The sequence below is a fragment of the Orcinus orca genome, chromosome 8 (genome assembly GCF_937001465.1).
Source record: "Orcinus orca chromosome 8, mOrcOrc1.1, whole genome shotgun sequence".
NCBI lineage: Eukaryota > Metazoa > Chordata > Mammalia > Artiodactyla > Delphinidae > Orcinus > Orcinus orca.
Genome location: NC_064566.1, coordinates 7,244,154 through 7,260,499, shown reverse-complemented (window position 1 = coordinate 7,260,499; position 16,346 = coordinate 7,244,154). Strand labels below are relative to the sequence as shown.

The window sequence follows — 16,346 nt, the reverse complement described above, 5'->3', positions numbered from 1 at the left end:
CGACAGGGCAGGCCAGTCACAGCTTTATTAATGACAGAGTGTCCAGTTCAGTCAAGGAGCTCCTCAATGAGAGTCCTCCGGGCAGGTGGCAGGGGGCCTCCCCAGAGCTGCTCCAGCTCCCCAGTGAGGGCTGCCACCTCCACGGCTGCCACAGTGTGGGCTCGGTGGGCCCTGGCGCAGTCTAGAGCCAGGGGTGTGAGGGCCTCCTCATTTTCGTTGGTCCAAGACAGCAGGAACTGGCACTTCTTTCGGGCCCGGTAGAGGCAATCTCGTTCCTCAGGGGCCACAGCTCGTTTCCGGGCTCGGCCCAGGGTCTGTGTCAGGTCCCCCAGTGCTGCCAACGTGTAGCCTTTCTGGTTGGCCGGGCCCTTACCCAGCAGGATGAGGGCGGCCTCGCGCATGGCACCCCGTGTGCCCAGGGGTCCGGGGGGATGCTCGCCTGCTTCCAGCACGTGGGCTGCGGCCTGCAGGGCCTCCTCGGTAGAGGTGAAGACTTGCTGGGCGCCCAGGACTCCAGAAACGCTGAGCAGCGTGGCACAGAACTCAGAGAGCAGAGCCTCGTCGCCGCCGTGATACAGGGCAAGAGTGTGTGCGTAGGCGAACAGCACGTTGGGCAGCTGGAAGCGCACGAGCGGCGACGTCCGGCCCCTGCTCAGGCTGGCCAGCGTGGGGATGAGGGTGGGCACGGCGGGAGGGCAGGCCCCGGGGACGTCTCCGAGAATTGGCTCGGCAGCCGCAGGCTCATCCTTCTCGGGTTCCGGTGGCGTCCTCGCAGGGGAGGGCTCCAGCTCCTCGGCGTCACAGCCCGGGGCATCACCCAGCTCCTCCAGAAGCCGCGGCCCGGCGCCGCGAACCCACCACCATGGCCGCCACGGGGGCAGCAGCCGCCCGGCCTCGCCTCGGCTCAGCAGCCGCTCGAAGGCCGCCTTCTCGGCCGGTGCCAGCCGCTCCCAGAGTCCTGAGAGGCCGCCGGGCGCCGGACCAGGCCTGAGGCCTGCGTCCTCGGGCTCGTCCTCGGTCTCACGTTGCTGACGCAGCCGCAGTAGGGCGCTGGCCAGGCGGCTGGGAGAGGCGCTGCGGCCGCGCAGCTCTCCCAGCACCTGGTCACGGTAGAAGTCTTCGGCGCAGGTGCCATGCGCCCGGTAGCAGCGCAGCGAGCAGTAGGGCACGTTACAGCGAGGGCAGGTGTAGCGCGCTGGCTGGGCCTCCCGGGTGGGGCAGAAACCACAAGGCCAGGCCGGCTCCATGGCAACTGGCGCCGCACACCACACGGGAACGCACAAGGGCAGCAGATCACAATCTTCCGGCGCTTCTCGGTTACTTCCGCCTCTTTGCGGGGCCGACGGAGTGCTTAGTCAAAGCTCTTCGAGGATTCTCGTCAGTTTCCGCCCACACTCGGAAGCCAAGCCCCACCCATCTCTTGAGCCGCGCTTGGGCTATGCGCCGGAACCGGTGGGGAGGTACGAGCTCAGCCCCGGCTTCGGCGGAGCTCGGCCCTGCGCGGTGGGAGCGTAGGGAAAGTGCTTCCGGCGGACGCTTCGCCGGTACCAGCTCGCCCCCTAGTGGTTACCTTTTGGGCACTATAAAGCGCTGCGGCAAAACCCAATCTTTGCTAACCTTAATCTACTCTGGGCCACTAATTGTGCTAAACCCATGGGAGATGAGGCGTCCCTGCGCTGAAGGGGCAGCCATTCTACTAGGGGACACAGACAAAGGGGAGAGTGGAAGAAGGCCAAGGCGGGGTGCCTAGACTGGGTGTGTTGGGGGCATTTCCCTCTTGAGAAGAAGCGTTAACAAATATTTGAGCTCTTGCTCGACTTCCTCATCCAACTTTAAAGCGCAAACTTCACACTAGGCAGCGAAAACACACGGAAGAGAAAAATGAGATGAGGTTCCTGCCCTAATGGGCCTTACAGTTTGTGGTAGAGTGCAGGTGACGACTCACAAACTGTGCCAAGCGCTGTGAAGACTTGATCCATGGCACCCCTAAAAGTAAGCTCTGGTTCTTTGGTCCCTCACCTCACTCATACCCAGCCCCACCTCTAGTCAGCTCTGCCTTCGAAATACCTTGTCTCTATCTCAATTTGGGTCATCTGTTTCCCTACCACGACCTGGATGGATTTGAAGAGTCTGCTCAGTTTTGCATCCCCTTCACCACTGGTGGTCTAAGGTACTTGCTCAACTGGATGACACCAGCTTAACTGGTTTCCTTTTTTCTTGCCAGCCCTCCAGAAAAGTCAGCCAGAGAAAATACTAGATCACCAGTCAGATCACATCAGGCCCTTGCTTAAAACCCTGACCTGCACTTGGACTCAAACCAAACTCCTCTCCACATCTGACAAGACCCTGCAGGATCTGCCACTCACCTTTGCACACAGGTCTCTTAGCTGGAACTCTCACCATCTCACCACTTGATCAGCTCCTGTTTCAGGTCTCACACACATCCCATCGTCAGAGACCTCCCCTAGGACAGTTATCTACCTGTCACACTCCCTTTTATTACAGCACCCTGCTTACTTTCTGAGATCATTAACACTTGTAACTAGTTTCCTTGCTTTCCGCACAAGAATCTAAACTCCTAAAAGGGATGGGGGCCAATGTCTTTCTAGGAAGCTCACTGTAGAACTCAAAAATAGCCAATATATTTGTGCACTTTCTAGAGGGCAGGTGCTGATCTAAGCACTTCCCATAAAATCCTCAAAGCAACTCGCAAGAGATGATGGCAATGGACTTCCCTGGTGGTCCAGTGGTTAGGACTCGGCGCTTTCACTGCTGGGGCCCCGGGTCGATCCCTAGTGGGGGAACTAAGATTTCACATGCTGTATGGCACAGCCCAAAAAGAGTCAGCCAGCCAGTGAATAAATGTAACAGGGATCCAAACTCAAGGCAGTCCAAGTCTAGAGCCCAAGATCTTTACCCCGTAGTATGCTGTATTCCAAGAACCAGCAGGTTCAAAAAGCTTAGCAGAATGAATGAATGGGTATGCATGTGTTGCTAGGAGGAAACTTGAATCAGCCCCAGAGAACTCCAATTCTGGGAACACTGAAACAATCAACTGCGCCACCTCACCTGTGATTAGGTTAGCAAGGCCCATCAGATAATCAGAACAAATAAGATCACTGCAGTACTAATGTAATCAGGCAATACTTTCTGAAGCTGGGGCAGACCAGATTCCTGGTCTGGATTCTACTAAAGCCACAGCTGGTTCCAAGTGCAGGGAAATGCCACACTGGTGTTCCCTGATACATCTTCTACTCGATCAATCTCCTCTCCATTGCTGCCCCTATAAAATCTCTCCCACAACGATGGTTCCTGCTATCTTCTGTTTAAAAGAAAAAGACCAAAAAAAGAAAGTATTTGGAAGTTAATTATCAAGTTATTTAGCATTGGGATTGGAATTTTCCTCAACTCTCCATCTGAAGGGCTGGCATTTATGGTTACCAATTTTCATAGGAAGTTTTTGTTGTTGTAGTTTACCACTCATCCACCTCCACCCACACATCCCTGCCAAGCTGCTGACTCTTGACACCGCCAAGAAAACCAAAATGAGGCCTCACTGTTCTTCATACCACCAGCCTGAGAAGCCACATCTATCCCTGAGGCTCTGCACATGAAGATGAAACAATGAGATGATTGGGTAAGTGACTTTATTAGAGAAAGCCAAGATGACAACACACTTAAGAGTTGGCATTGGGGCCCTTCTTCTTGCCAAAGGTAGGCACAACGTTGACAAAGCGCCGGTTGTACTGCATACGCCTCTTGGCCCGGCCCGTCTTCTTCTTCTTTTTCTCTTGTTTGGCCACCTGGGAAAAGGGAGGGATGATCAAACCTGGGGTGCCTCTTCCATGCCTTCCCTCAGGTTCATCGCCAGGAAGCGAGAAAGCAAACAGGGCAAGGGCCAAGGGTTTTGGCTTAGCTGTGCCACAAGAAAACAAAGTCCAAACACCACCACAAATACTCTCACTTACCTTCGGTGTCTGACCTCTTACTTTCCCGGCTCGGGCCAGGGAACCATGGACTTTACCTGTGATAGGAAAGGAGGACAGCAAGCAGTTAGAACAAGAAGGCCCCACCCAGCAGAACCCTTTCTCCCTCAACTCAAGTTTAAAGGCAAGATGGGCCCAAACAGGGAATGAAAACAAAGTCACAAAGACTTGAAATCTAAGAATGTCTAGTCTGGTACATTCTGGGGTGTCACTTCAGAATTTTCCAACTACTGACCTTAAGGCCTAAAGAGCACTTTGGAGATCTGGTCCGACCTCCTGATTTTAGTGAGTAAATTAGGACACAGACAAGGGTTTTATCTAGTAAGTGACTGAAATAGAATGACACTCTGGCTCAGTCTCCCATGGACCTCTCAAAAAGTTCGTTCTGAGAGATGTAAACAGGAAGAACCACCCTGGACTGAGCACACACCGTACACCCATGAGCTTACAAAGCAGTTCAAAACACAGACCTCCCCAACTCACCTCCAAGCATGCGGCCGGCTACTTCCAGAGTGCTCAGAGCCTCCACCCCACACTGGCCCAGGGTAGCCTCATCCTCTAGGGGTGTGCCTGCCATAAGCAGGACTTGATCTTCTGGAGCGATGCCCTCCAACGAGGCTACATGAGCCTACAGGGAAAAACGAGACTCAGCGTTCCCGCGGCGGGCGAGGATGAAAAACACAAAAGACCCCAGGGAGCACCACGGAGCCTTACCTTGATCTGGGCGACCGTCTCCTGGACGGTCACCTCGAGAGTGTGTAGCTCCTGGGCGCGGACAAAGAGCTGCATGTTGGCGACTGAAAAAAAAAAGGGGGGGGTGCTGTTAAGAGAAAAAATACTCTGGGCGAGAGGAGGGTCAGAAAATGGGTGGCAGGCCGGGGACGACGGCGCCGAAAAGTAGGTGGTCTCGGGGTCTCACGTGGGTAAGGCCGGGCCTGCCAGGGAGGTCGGACGGGGACTGGCCTGGCCCCCAGAGCAGCCCTTCTTCCCCCGTTTTTCCCGCGTCCTCTAACCTCGCGGCCAACCTGCGAGCCCTTCGGATCCATCCGTGGCACAAACCTTACCTGAACCGCGGATACCGCTGCCGCTACCGCGAAGATGGAGTCGAGAAAGAGGAAGGAGCTAGGGCGGGTACGGCCTCGTCGCCTGCTGCGTGTCACGTCACTGCTGAGCGACCGACAAGGCCTCTGACTTTTGTACCGCCCTAGGCCGCCTGGCTCCGCCTCTTTGTGCTTTGCGCAGGCGTTCTCTCGGTCCCGGGGTGGGTGGGGGTGGGGTGGGGGTGGGCGCCGGGCGAGCCGGAAGGGGCGGGACCAGGCTGGTTGCGCGCGCAGAAAGCGAGTGTACGGGGGAGTTCAAGATGGCAGCCACCATGTTTCGGGCTGTGCAGCGAGGCTGGAGGACCGGTGTCCTGCCGGGCTGCGGGCTGCGGCTACTGGTGAGAGCGCTGACCCTGAAGCTGGGAGCAGAGGGCTGGGTGGAGGCTCACCGTATTTCTTATAGTCTAAAAACCGCGTCCCTATCTAGGGGGCACTTTTCTGGAGCTCAGATAAAAGATTGACAGGGAAGGTGGCAGGGCTTGGAGCACGTTTCGGAGTGTGGGGCTTGAAATATGATTGGAGGACAACTTGAGTTAGTTGGAACTGGGAGGTGCTGCACATAGACTCTCGCTGCCTATTTTTTTGAAGGGGAAACCGTACCAGAGTGTGGGAATTGGCCCCAGATCGTTGGCGACACTTCTGAGAACCTAGGACTCACGATATATAGGCCACTTCATCTTCTCATTCTCATTGTAACCCTGGGGCCTATCAGGAGTCCAGGGTATCTGTTGGGAGAAGTATAGGAGGACAGACTCCGGAATGTGACCTTAGGTAGATTGTTTGCTAATGTCTTAATCTTTCTTGGATGTACACCGGGGGGTAATAAAATACCTGACTTGTCGAATTAAGTTGTAAGCACTTAGTGCCTGGTGGTGTCCATATGAGGCCGAAATATTCCAGGTGAGGGAGGGTCACATCGGATGAGTGTGAGTGGGAAATTTTCACGATTGCTGAAAGAGCCTAACCCAGAACTAGAATATTTCAGTAGAATCTTCACAGGAAACTTTAAAATACTGAAGAATGCCATATTGGTCACACTTACGGTTACCCAGCTTTTCAGATGTATACACACACTTCTCATTTGAGTCCCACAAAAATCCTGAGAGAGGCAGGCCCTTCCGAGTTCCTGAACTTCTTTTTCAGACCCACTTGTACCCTGCACTCTAGCAAACTGAAGTCTGGTGCTTTCCTACCTCCAGCCTTTTATATTTATACTATTCTCTCTGCTTGTCATGTTTCTTTTTTCTACTTAACTGAAGTTCTCCCTATTCTGGGGTGGTGGGTGGGGCGTGGGGGATGGGTAGGCTGATGGAGAGATTTTTTTTTCCCCCCCTCGGAGCCAGACCCAGGGGCCTCCTGATTACCCCAGCTTCGTGGAGTCTGTGGATGAATACCGTTTTGTGGAGCGCCTGTTACCCCCCACCAGCATCCCAAAGCCCCCAAAGCATGAACATTATCCCACTTCTAGTGGCTGGCAGCCCCCCAGAGGTGAGCTGGGTGATGGGGATGGCTTGAAGGCTGCAGGGAAACATCCCCCTACCTAGAGATCTATCTGCCCTGGCTGAGGCTCTGTACTCCCCAGAGGGTTCAGGACTTGTGTTGAGATCTCTCAGAGCTAGCATCTGTCTTACGTTCAACAAAGGGCCAGGGATCGGAGACCTGTTTGGCTAGTACCCATCCATCCACACTACTGGGGTGAGGGCTTCCCATGTGGGAAAAGTGAAGCATAGAGAGAAGACCCAAGAATTTGGACCCCCACCTCCACCCCCGGCCATAATTGAGAACACAGCTTGGGAGGTGGGCAGTTCTGGGTCCAAATTTGGCTTTGCTGTCTATTGCCAGTATGGTTGAGTTAGTCACTTAGCTTCTCCCAACCTCAGCTGCAGCAAAATAGAGATCATCTGCTCAACACATAAAGCATGTCATGCAGAGCCCAGCCTGTGGTAGGTGTTCAGTTCTTATAAACCCCCATCCCTTTGTGCCAGAGATTGATTTTAGCCTCCCCTACCCAGTGGAGAAGGGCAAGGATTGGCTCCAGAGGGGGACTCAAAGATCCCGGGAGGCATAGCCCTGACCTTGTTTCTTCTTGAGCACCTTCTGGTGCCAGGCCTGTGCTGGGCCTTGAGGTACCAGGGTGAACAAGCTGGTCCTGGCTCTAAACTTAGGGAAAGAGCAGGTCTCCTGATCTGAAGTCTGGAGGTGGCTTTGCTGTTAGGTTCACTGACCCCCTGCACACTCTGAGGAGAAAGGCCTTGGCTGAGGTGAGATGAAGTCTGGGAACATTTGACTTATCACTGTCCCTCTCTGTCATAGACCCCCCACCCAACCTGCCCTACTTTGTGCGACGCTCTCGTATGCACAACATCCCAGTCTACAAGGACATCACGCATGGAAACCGTCAGATGACTGTGATCCGGAAGGTGGAGGGGGACATTTGGGTAAGTGGGTGGGTGGGTCAGGGTCCGGTTCTGACCTTTCAGGGCTGAAGGGATGGGAACCCTCTAGAGGGAAAGGTCTTACCAGGCCTGATTCATCATCTTCCCCCAGGCCCTGCAGAAGGATGTGGAAGATTTTCTGAGCCCGCTGCTGGGGAAGACACCTATCACCCAGGTCAATGAGGTGACAGGTACCCTTCGGGTCAAGGGCTACTTTGATCAGCAGCTCAAAGCCTGGCTTCTGGAGAAGGGCTTCTGAAGCCCAGCTGAGCAGCCTGCACGACCAGCGTCCCCCTGCGGCTGGAGTGCCGGGGATCTCAGGAGGAGGGGAGTGGCTGTTGAGGCAGCTAGAGGAAAGGGGCACAGAGACCAGGGCTGAGGGCCTTGGAGCAGGCCTTGTTTGCATAAAGGAGGAAATGGGACTGTATAGGTGCCAGCACAGGGGGAGGGCTGTCTAATATTGGAGACCCACCAGGAACGGCCAAGCTAGGGGGGAGCATTAATTCCTCCGCCCCCCCCCCCCACACTTCGGCGTGTTCCTGCTTTCCCTTCATTGGAGCTCCTTGGACTCAGCTATTCAAGCTGTAGAGGTGATTGACTGCCCCTCTGTTGGAAGCAGTAGCCCAGCCCAGTTTACGGGAGGGTAGCACAGGGCAGACCCATTGGGCACATTCCTTCCTTGGCCCGCAGACCCTCACTGCGGCAGAAAAATCCCTGAGCCCTTGCTCTAGGTCATACCTGACTTGGTAGAGGCTACAGAGAACACAACACGACTCAGACGTGGGTCCTGGAGGTCTTCAGTTCCAAGTGTAGTGCACGTCAGCCCCTTGGCTCATTCCTTTTACCCATGGAGAGGCAAAAAGGCCAGTTACCTCTATTCCATTCCATATTAAGAGTTGGGTCTGGCTGGGTTTCCAGCTCCAGCAAATTAAGTGATTAGCTTTAGCTGGTCTGCCCACAAGGGGCTCCTTGAGAGCTCCTAGCAGCCCAGCACAGGGCCATCCTTCCCAGGTTGCTGACCTAGTATCAAGGCTGGACAGGGGGTTTGCAGGCAGGAAGATGCTGACCTTTTGTCCCTGCCATCCCATCCCACCCCGGCCAAGGAACCTTCACACCTGCCCCATCCTTGGGAGTCACAAGGGCCAAAAGCCAGAGTTCCCACCCCATCTCAGCAGCAAGCTGGCTTAAGACAGGGTTCAGAGCCTGGCTCCCCTACTTGCTCTGACCTAAGGCAGGGTACTTAACCTTTCTGGGGTTCAGTTTCTTCATATGTAAAATGGGTATATCTTTCTAATACCTTAATATTCAACATTGTGCCCAAGAACAGTGCTGGCTTGTGCAAGTAAACCCTCACTCCTGGAGATTCCAGGCCACTCTCGAGTCTACGGCCTGAGTTAAGAAAAAGGAGCATGGCACACTGATCCTATCACACCAGTTCCACCAGTCATTAATGCAAGTTTTTATTTGGCTATATATACAATTTAAGCTATTAAAATTTGTACAATATTTACAAATTAAATAATCATCTGAAACTGTCTCCAGCAACTCCTGTAACACAACACTGAGGGGCAAAAGACAGGGGCAGGCAATGCCTTGGCTCCTGTCGTCCCCACCTGGCCCAGAGCCTTTTCTAAACTGGAAAGACAGGGAGCTTGGCACTCCTGCTCCCCTTTCCTGGGGTCAAGCATTCAAATTCAAAGACAAAATTTAAGCCAAAAGACAATAGCAAGGAAGTAATTCCAATTCTTCTAAACTCAAGAAAAATTCTGTAAGTTAAGAAGTTGCCTTCTGTAGGTTCTGGGGCTTGCAGTGGTTCAGAAGCAGACACAAGAGCCCTCAGCCTAGACTGAGGTTGCACAGTGGCTGCTGGGTGAGACCAGGGACAGTCTCACCTCAGACAAACTGCAGGGAGAAAAGGGCCTGGGGGGGAGGGGCAGAGCAGGGCCCTTCAGTGCTGCCGGCCTGCTTCTCCACCCCAGACACTCCCTTCCCTGAGCTGTGTGGTTGCCAGTAAGACATGGAGATGCCACAGGGCACAAGGGGCACAGCCACCACCACAAAGGGCTCCTGGGGAGTTCGGGTAAGAAAATGACATCAGTACCAGTCTTCGTGGGTGGGCCCGGGAGCAAGTTCCTGGCCTACCTCCAGCCCCTTGAGTCCACACTTGGGAACAGGAGCTAATACTGTTCGGCACTGCAGCGTGACTCCACACACAAGGGGGGCTCGGAGGGGCTCCCCTTCTCCCAGAAAGGGACTGGGTGGGTCAGAGGGCTTCTCAGACACTGCACCTTTCTGTCTTCGTGGCCCCAGCAGAACACAGGGCTGAAGGGTTGGAGAGGAAGGCTGGAACTGACCCAAGATCCCCATGGCTGCCTGGGACTGTAAGGGCTGGAGTCAACTGGGGCCTCAGGCCTCTTTCCACTTGGTCAGATGCCACCTCCTCTGTGTCAGAGCTGGGGGTTACTACTCCCTGGTGCAGACAGAGAGGGAGCTGCCACTTGGTGGCAGGACGTGTTCCAGCGCGGACTGCTCGAGTGGGGGCAGGGGCCAGGACTGGGGCAGTGTCAGTGGGCAACAGGGGACTCCAACTTCTGCAGGCGACGGCGGCGGAGCTCTGCTGCGTCAGGCTCCCCATCCTCAGGCAGCTCCTCGGTGCCCGCTGACTCAGGAGCTGGGGACAGAGAGGTCCAGAAGCGGAACCCAGAGAAGTCCCCTGCCCCACCCCACTGTAGGCTGACCGCAACTACCTGAAGGCTTTTCAGGTTCAGGGGCTGGTGGGGAGGCTCCCAGGGATGGGGTGGTGGCCTCAGAGCTGGGGGTGCTGGTGGAGAAGGCAGCAGCGACAGCTGTAGGGGCAGTCTCCTCAGTGGGGTTGGCTGAGGTGGCAGGCCGGGGGGGCCTAGGAAGAGAAGGGACAAGAGGAGGGCCTTGGCATCCTGGCACGACTCGAGAGATTCTGCCCTCCGTGAGCCTTGCGGGGTGCACTCCAGCACCGATGTGCCTCGCAGCCCCAGTGACGCAGACACGACTGAACACATGTTGACTGATTCTTGGAATTCTATACCACAGATTGATTGTAAACCACTTGCGGGCAGGGACCGTTGGCCTTGTTCACTGTTACACTGCAGGGTTGCCACTCTGAGATGCCAGGCACCTTCTAGAGTACCAGCTAAGACAGTGCACTGAATAACACAAAGCACGCAAGTCTCAGACTCAAGCTCCCCTCCAAGTCTGTACCGACATTGCTGGGTGCCAGCACTTTGTCTATATCCCCTGCGAATAGGAATTAGAACTCTATTCAAATAAGGTAATGGAGGTCACAGAGCAAGTGAGTAATAAGATCAGGACTTGAATTCGGGCCAAGCTGGCTCCAAGCGACTTTGTATTTGCTGTCTCAGATCAGGGGCAGTGATTCCCAGTCAAAGTGTCGCCCTGTGTCAAGAGAGTATACGTGATTAAAGTACTGGGAATTATATACGAGGACAAGATTCAAGGATAGCTCTCTGATAAACACCACTCCTCCTCAGATCCAGACAGGCCTTCTGCAGTGGGAAGATAAAAAGGAATCAAGAACCCCGACACCTTGGGTGTGCCTAGAGATAGAATGCCCGAATCGACACGTATCACAGGGTGGCAGGGGAGAAAAAGGCCCAGAACCACTGCTGGGGGCCTTCTCTCGGCAGCCCCACACCCCTGCTGCCCACCCTGGCCCCCGTGTAGGCATACCCGAGGGAGGCGAGCACGGTGAGGTACTGGTTGATCTGCAGCATGGCGGCATCCAGCAGCGTGTGGATGTTGCGCAGGCTCTGTAGCCGGGCCTCCAGGTGCTGCCGCTCGTGGCCTTCCAGAGCCCGCAGCTCCTCTGGGGTCAGCCCAGCAAAGCCGGCAGGAGGCACAGGCATCGGGGGGAAGGCTGGAGAGAGAGAGAGGCTCAGCCTGGGCTGCCTGGGCCTGACACCCCCACACCTCCCAAAACAACCCCACGAGCGGCCCAGCTTACCAAAAGGTGGAGGCAGCGGCATGCCCATCCACGGGGGAGGGAAGGGGAAGCCTGGGGCAGGGCCAGCGTCAGGGGTGGAGGCCGAGCCAGGTGCTGGGGCAGAGGCAGCAGAACCAGCTGTGGTTGTGGCTGCTCCACTGGGCCGAGAAAGGGCTGCGAAAGAGCAAGAACAGGAAGTTAGTCCGTGCTGAGGGGCCTCTGCTTCCCTTCCTTCCACCGCCCTGGCTGGCGTGCTACCCAAAAGACTCACCTGCACTGGTGGACGGAGGGGCCACAGCGTCTCCAGAGCTGGGGGGAGGTGGGACAGGAGGAAAGGGGCCCATGGGGGGCCACAGCGGGAACATGCCTGGAGGGAAGGGAGGCAGGAGGCCCTGGGCGACTGCAGAGAGAGGACAGGGTGGTGAGAAAAGGTCCAAACTGAGATAGAGCCAAATCGCAGGCAAGGGACCAGGTACTGGGGCTCTGTCCTCTGCTCCCACAGGCCCTCTCTGAGCCCAGCACGGATCAGACATGACGGCAATCATCTGCGTCTCTTCCCGTGACCAGCCCCCCGGCCCCAGACTGAGCTTCGAGGGCAGGGACTCTGATTCACCTCCGCATTTCCCACTCCCAGTCTGGGGCGAGAACCCAGCAGTGTGCTGGATGGCCAGATGAGTGCCACTCACAGTTGGGGGGCTGGGGCAGGAGTGGTGGGGGGTGGGGGGCAGGTGGTGGCCCCTGATCCGCAGGCTCAGGGGGCGGTGGTGACTGGGTCGGCAGCGACGCCCGAAGGACATCCATACGGCAGGTGGGGCAGGTCTGCTGCCGCTGGAACCAGGAGCGCAAGCAGCTGGGGGTCAAGACCAGGCAACAGTTAGCAGGTGCCTCGGGGTCTGCCTTCCAAAGCCGCTCCCTCATGTGCAGGCTGCTCAGGGCATCTCCACCTGGTGTGGAAAATGTGGTTGCAGGGCAGTCTCTTGGCACCAGTCACCATCTCTTCTCGGCAGATGATGCAGACGTTGTCCATCGCCTGGAGTTCCTCTGGGGTGGCGTCTGGATACCTGGTTAGGACAGACCAAGGACACGTCAAGACCAGAGCTGGAGGCAGGGGCACCTGGGGCACAGCCTGGGCGAGCAGCTAGGACACGCCCACTTACAGTGTGTTCATGTTGCGGATAGCTCGGCGAGACATGATGGCATCTGTCACAGCTTTCTTGAACTGCCTGAAAAGACAGTTTCAGTAGAAGGAGGGAGACGGAGGGGAGGGGTCAGAGCTGTGGCAGGGCAGGGCTAGGCTCACCTCATGGCCAGGTACATAGGCCGGATGGCAAAGAGAGGGAAAGTGTGCACCTTGATCATGATGGTCATGAAAGCCATGTACAGCAGAACCTTGATAAAGCCTGGGGGCAAGGGGTGCAGAGAGTGGCAGGTCACAGGGCCTGGTAGGCAGGGCTGGGGACACTGGTGCAGGTCAGGGGAGGTCCAGGCCTGTCTCACCTGTAAACAGCTCCGTGTAGAGCATGTACACGGCCTTATTGTCCCAGGGATTCTCACTCTGGAGGTCCACAGAGTGCAGCACGTACTTGATGAAGATGGTGAGCACCATAGTCATCAGGATGGCATACTGGGGGTGGGGGGGTGGACATATGAACACAGGCCCCGGGCTCCAGCCAAACCGCTGTCCCCAGGCCTGTGCACAGCGGAGGGCCACGGTACAAGCACAGGCTTGGACACAGCCGGGGTCCTCCTAGCTTCTCCACTCACTAGCTAGTGTGACTTTCAGCAACTCATAGACCTCTCTGAACCTCAGTTTGCTTGTCTGTAAATGACAGAATTAACTGTTCCTTTATAACAACGTTGTTTTGCTGATTGAAAGAGATGCAGGTCAAGTGCTCAGCACAGGGCCCAGCATACAGTAAGCACTCAACAGACGTGAACTGTTGTCACTGGACACGTTCTTCCTCTGCTGGGGACACACCTCCCCAGCTGTCCATCAAGCTAATTCCTTCTGTCCATCGACAGCCAGCTCCTCTGGCATCAACTTCCAGGAAGCCTTCCCTGAGCGCCAGGTCAGGGCTCCTCCTCCACACGCGCCTTTCTGTGCCGTCCCCGCTCTCCTAGGAGTGCGTAGAGGGCAGGGGCTGGGACTGACTGATGGCTGCTCCTTGGTGGCCCACACGGGCTGGCCACAGAGCAGGTGCGCGATAAAGGTTTGTCAGGGCACAACAGTGCCACCTTGGGCTTGTCCTCCCAACCTCCCAAGCCAGTTTTACCTCAAAGCCAAACACCAGCTGCACAGAGGCCCCACGGGTCAGGATGCTGTGATAGGCATGGCTGACGAAGAGGAAGTCCAGGATACCCAGGAGGAACATAAGGGCTGTGGGGACCCCCCAAATGGGAGGTTGGTGGGGTCAGCCCAGGGCCTGACAGCCACTTCCTGCTCTAAGACAGCTCCCACCCTCAAGCCCACCACGGCCCTAGCCATCTAGTCAGGTGGGTACACTCCACTGAACCCGGCCCCCTGGGAACTCCAGTTCTGCCTAGGGGTGGCCCAAGCTCCAGGTGAGGAGGCAAAGAGCTAAGGGGCTAGGCAGTTGAGAAGCCCTGGAGTGGAACAGGCAGAGATGATGCAAATTAACTTCCTAAATTATCTTTCCTGTACAGCTGAGGGCCGAGGGCAGCCTGTGCTCTACGGTACAGGTCCATGGTTAGTGACTTTTCATGTTCCAGTCCTTCATGGTGCCTCTTCTCCCTCCAGCTCCCTCCTCTCCGCTCCCATGGGTCTCACTCACACACAATGCGGCAGTGAAAGAGCCAGGAGATATTGGGGCTGCGTTCCATCTGAGGCAGAGGAGAGAGGGGGCCCGTCAGGAAGGCTGGGGCTCACTCCATGTCCCCAACCCAGCCATCACTCCACAAGCCAGCCCTCTGTCTGCTCCAGAGAACCCCCCGACCCAACTCACAAAGTCCACACGGTCCTCAGCCAGCCAGTGAAAACACTTGAGGAAGAGAAGGAGAGTGAAGAGTGCCACAAAGCGGGGGCTAAAGTCATCCCGAAAAACAGTGAAGGCCAGACAAGTCTCAGTGACAGCATACCAGGAACGTTCCAGGAGATGCTGCAGGTTGGGCAAGGAATAATGTGGAACTCAGACACTCTGCTTGCCCAGCTCCCTGCCCCTCACCTTTGGAGCCATGAACATCTCACCTCCATCTCTGCTGCCCTCAGCTGTCCAAAGAACACCTTGCCCATCACCTTGCCCAAGAGGAAGACAAGGACGAAGGCCTGGATGTACAGGACCTAGGAGTGAGGGGAGGCTATGGTTTGAGGTCACTTTCTGCTTTGCTCTGTCCGGGGCTCATCACTCAGGAGCCTCTCCACATCCCCATCACACTTTGTTCAAAGTTAGGCCTGGCAGCTACTTCACTTGTCTCCCACTTACCTGACCTTTAGCCCCACCCCTGTCTCAAACAGACTCCTCCTTCCCTCCCAGGGAGTTCCTCCCTCCCTGAGCCCTGAACTCACTGCCATGCTGGGGCTAGACTTGGTCAAGTACACCACGGTGGGGTAGAACTGGTGCTTGAGGTAGTAGGCGTGAGCCACCACGGCCCCGGTCAGCGCCAGGCTGGCCGCCATCATCACGGCGGTGCGGAACATTGCCCTGGCCTAGGGACCTGCAGGGGGAAAGAACGGTGTGATGCCCAATACTGTGCACACCTAGCACAGCGCCTGAGACGCAGTGCCAGTAAACAGGAGAAAGAAAAGGAAACCTCACTTCGTCCTCACCATCATCGCATCAAGAATAGCATATACTCCCCCATTTTACAAATTAGAAGACTGAGACTCAAAGGGGTTAAGTGATCACACTGACGCAAGGCCAGCAGCCTGGGTTAGTCTTGTTTCAGATCTAGGGCTCTTTCCACGCCGCCTGCCAGACCGCCGCCTCCAGGGAAGAATGAGGAAAGGCAGCAAAGTCGGAGGAGGAGGGAACTGCTCCCAGTGTCCCTAAAGTGACGGTGATGGAGTGGGATGCAAAAGCAGAAATCTCCCGCAGCGGGAACGTGCGGCCTGGACCGGGAGAAGCCAAGGCGCTGGGGGGCGCAGCCGGGCAGGCGACAGCGCCGGTGACAGCTCCGCCAGGGTGGGCAGCTCCGACGCGCGCCCCGCGGGAGCGGGCGGGGTACGTCAGGTTGGAACCCTGGCGCTCCCCAACCCCCGGGGCAGTGTCAACTCGGGGCACCGGAGAAACGGCCGACCGTCAGGATGCAGGGGGGGGACGGAGAGGGACCCGGGTCGCCTCCACGGTCGCGCACCTGTAAACGCCAGGAGCTGCGAGCGTCGCAGACGGGGCCGAGACTCTGAGAGCGGCCGCGCGGGAGCCTGTCTACGGCCAGATGACAGGCCGAAAGCGGGCGACGGGGCTGAGGGGGCGCGCCGACCCCGGAGACCTGAAGGGGAAAGATCCAGGTCCCGACTCCAACCCCAACCCGGGCCCGACCCCGGCCCCGGCCCACTCACCAGGTGCCCAGCACCGCGAGCCCGCTCAAACCCCGCGACTGCGGAGGCGACTCCGATTAACAACACTCCCCACCCACTGCGAGCCGGAACTTCGGGAGTGAGACACCTCACTTCCGGCGGGGCGGGGCGGGGAATGGATCGTACCAAGTGCCGCTTTCCCTTGCCCGCGCAGCGCGCTCCGCGCGGTGCCGGGAACAGTAGTCCCACCACGCAACTGGGGTTCGTGCTCACGGTTCTAGCGACAGATGGGAGAGGTGGTCTAAGCGGAATAGGCAATCCGGAGAGGATTACAGACTCCCTATTTATTAGTCACAGATGGTATCGTCTCCA

General features: G+C 56.7%; 4 protein-coding genes across 5 annotated transcripts; 1 reads left to right on the top strand and 3 right to left on the bottom strand.

Moving 5' to 3' along the window:
• Window position 1: 1 nt before the first annotated feature.
• ZNHIT2 (zinc finger HIT-type containing 2) lies at window positions 2-1,421 on the bottom strand. The gene has a single exon (XM_004264341.4). The coding sequence runs from the start codon at window positions 1,245-1,247 to the stop codon at window positions 48-50; it is 1,200 nt and encodes a 399-aa protein (XP_004264389.1). The 5' UTR covers window positions 1,248-1,421; the 3' UTR covers window positions 2-47.
• A 2,211-nt stretch (window positions 1,422-3,632) lies between these two features.
• Window positions 3,633-5,178, bottom strand: FAU (FAU ubiquitin like and ribosomal protein S30 fusion). Its single transcript, XM_004264342.4, has 5 exons — window positions 5,051-5,178; window positions 4,701-4,783; window positions 4,470-4,614; window positions 3,969-4,024; window positions 3,633-3,803 (listed from the first exon to the last, which is right to left on the bottom strand). Exons 2-5 carry the CDS (start codon window positions 4,773-4,775, stop codon window positions 3,678-3,680), a joined length of 402 nt encoding a protein of 133 aa, XP_004264390.1. The 5' UTR covers window positions 4,776-4,783; window positions 5,051-5,178; the 3' UTR covers window positions 3,633-3,677.
• A 118-nt stretch (window positions 5,179-5,296) lies between these two features.
• Window positions 5,297-9,058, top strand: MRPL49 (mitochondrial ribosomal protein L49). Its single transcript, XM_012538429.3, has 4 exons — window positions 5,297-5,424; window positions 6,430-6,574; window positions 7,400-7,524; window positions 7,634-9,058. The coding sequence occupies exons 1-4, from the start codon at window positions 5,347-5,349 to the stop codon at window positions 7,778-7,780; spliced, it is 495 nt and encodes a 164-aa protein (XP_012393883.1). The 5' UTR covers window positions 5,297-5,346; the 3' UTR covers window positions 7,781-9,058.
• SYVN1 (synoviolin 1) lies at window positions 8,961-16,172 on the bottom strand. 2 transcript variants are annotated; one of them, XM_049713086.1, is made up of 17 exons: window positions 16,017-16,034; window positions 15,812-15,946; window positions 15,024-15,172; window positions 14,706-14,798; window positions 14,464-14,616; window positions 14,293-14,341; window positions 13,774-13,877; window positions 12,998-13,124; window positions 12,801-12,900; window positions 12,658-12,723; window positions 12,445-12,561; window positions 12,187-12,350; window positions 11,772-11,900; window positions 11,522-11,674; window positions 11,248-11,434; window positions 10,269-10,420; window positions 8,961-10,192 (listed from the first exon to the last, which is right to left on the bottom strand). In XM_049713086.1, the coding sequence occupies exons 3-17, from the start codon at window positions 15,153-15,155 to the stop codon at window positions 10,086-10,088; spliced, it is 1,833 nt and encodes a 610-aa protein (XP_049569043.1). In that variant the 5' UTR covers window positions 15,156-15,172; window positions 15,812-15,946; window positions 16,017-16,034; the 3' UTR covers window positions 8,961-10,085. The 2 variants fall into 2 exon arrangements, with proteins under 2 accessions (XP_049569043.1, XP_004264391.1); XM_004264343.4 differs by lacking the exon at window positions 15,812-15,946 and having other exon boundaries at window positions 16,017-16,172.
• Between the last annotated feature and the right edge of the window lie 174 nt (window positions 16,173-16,346).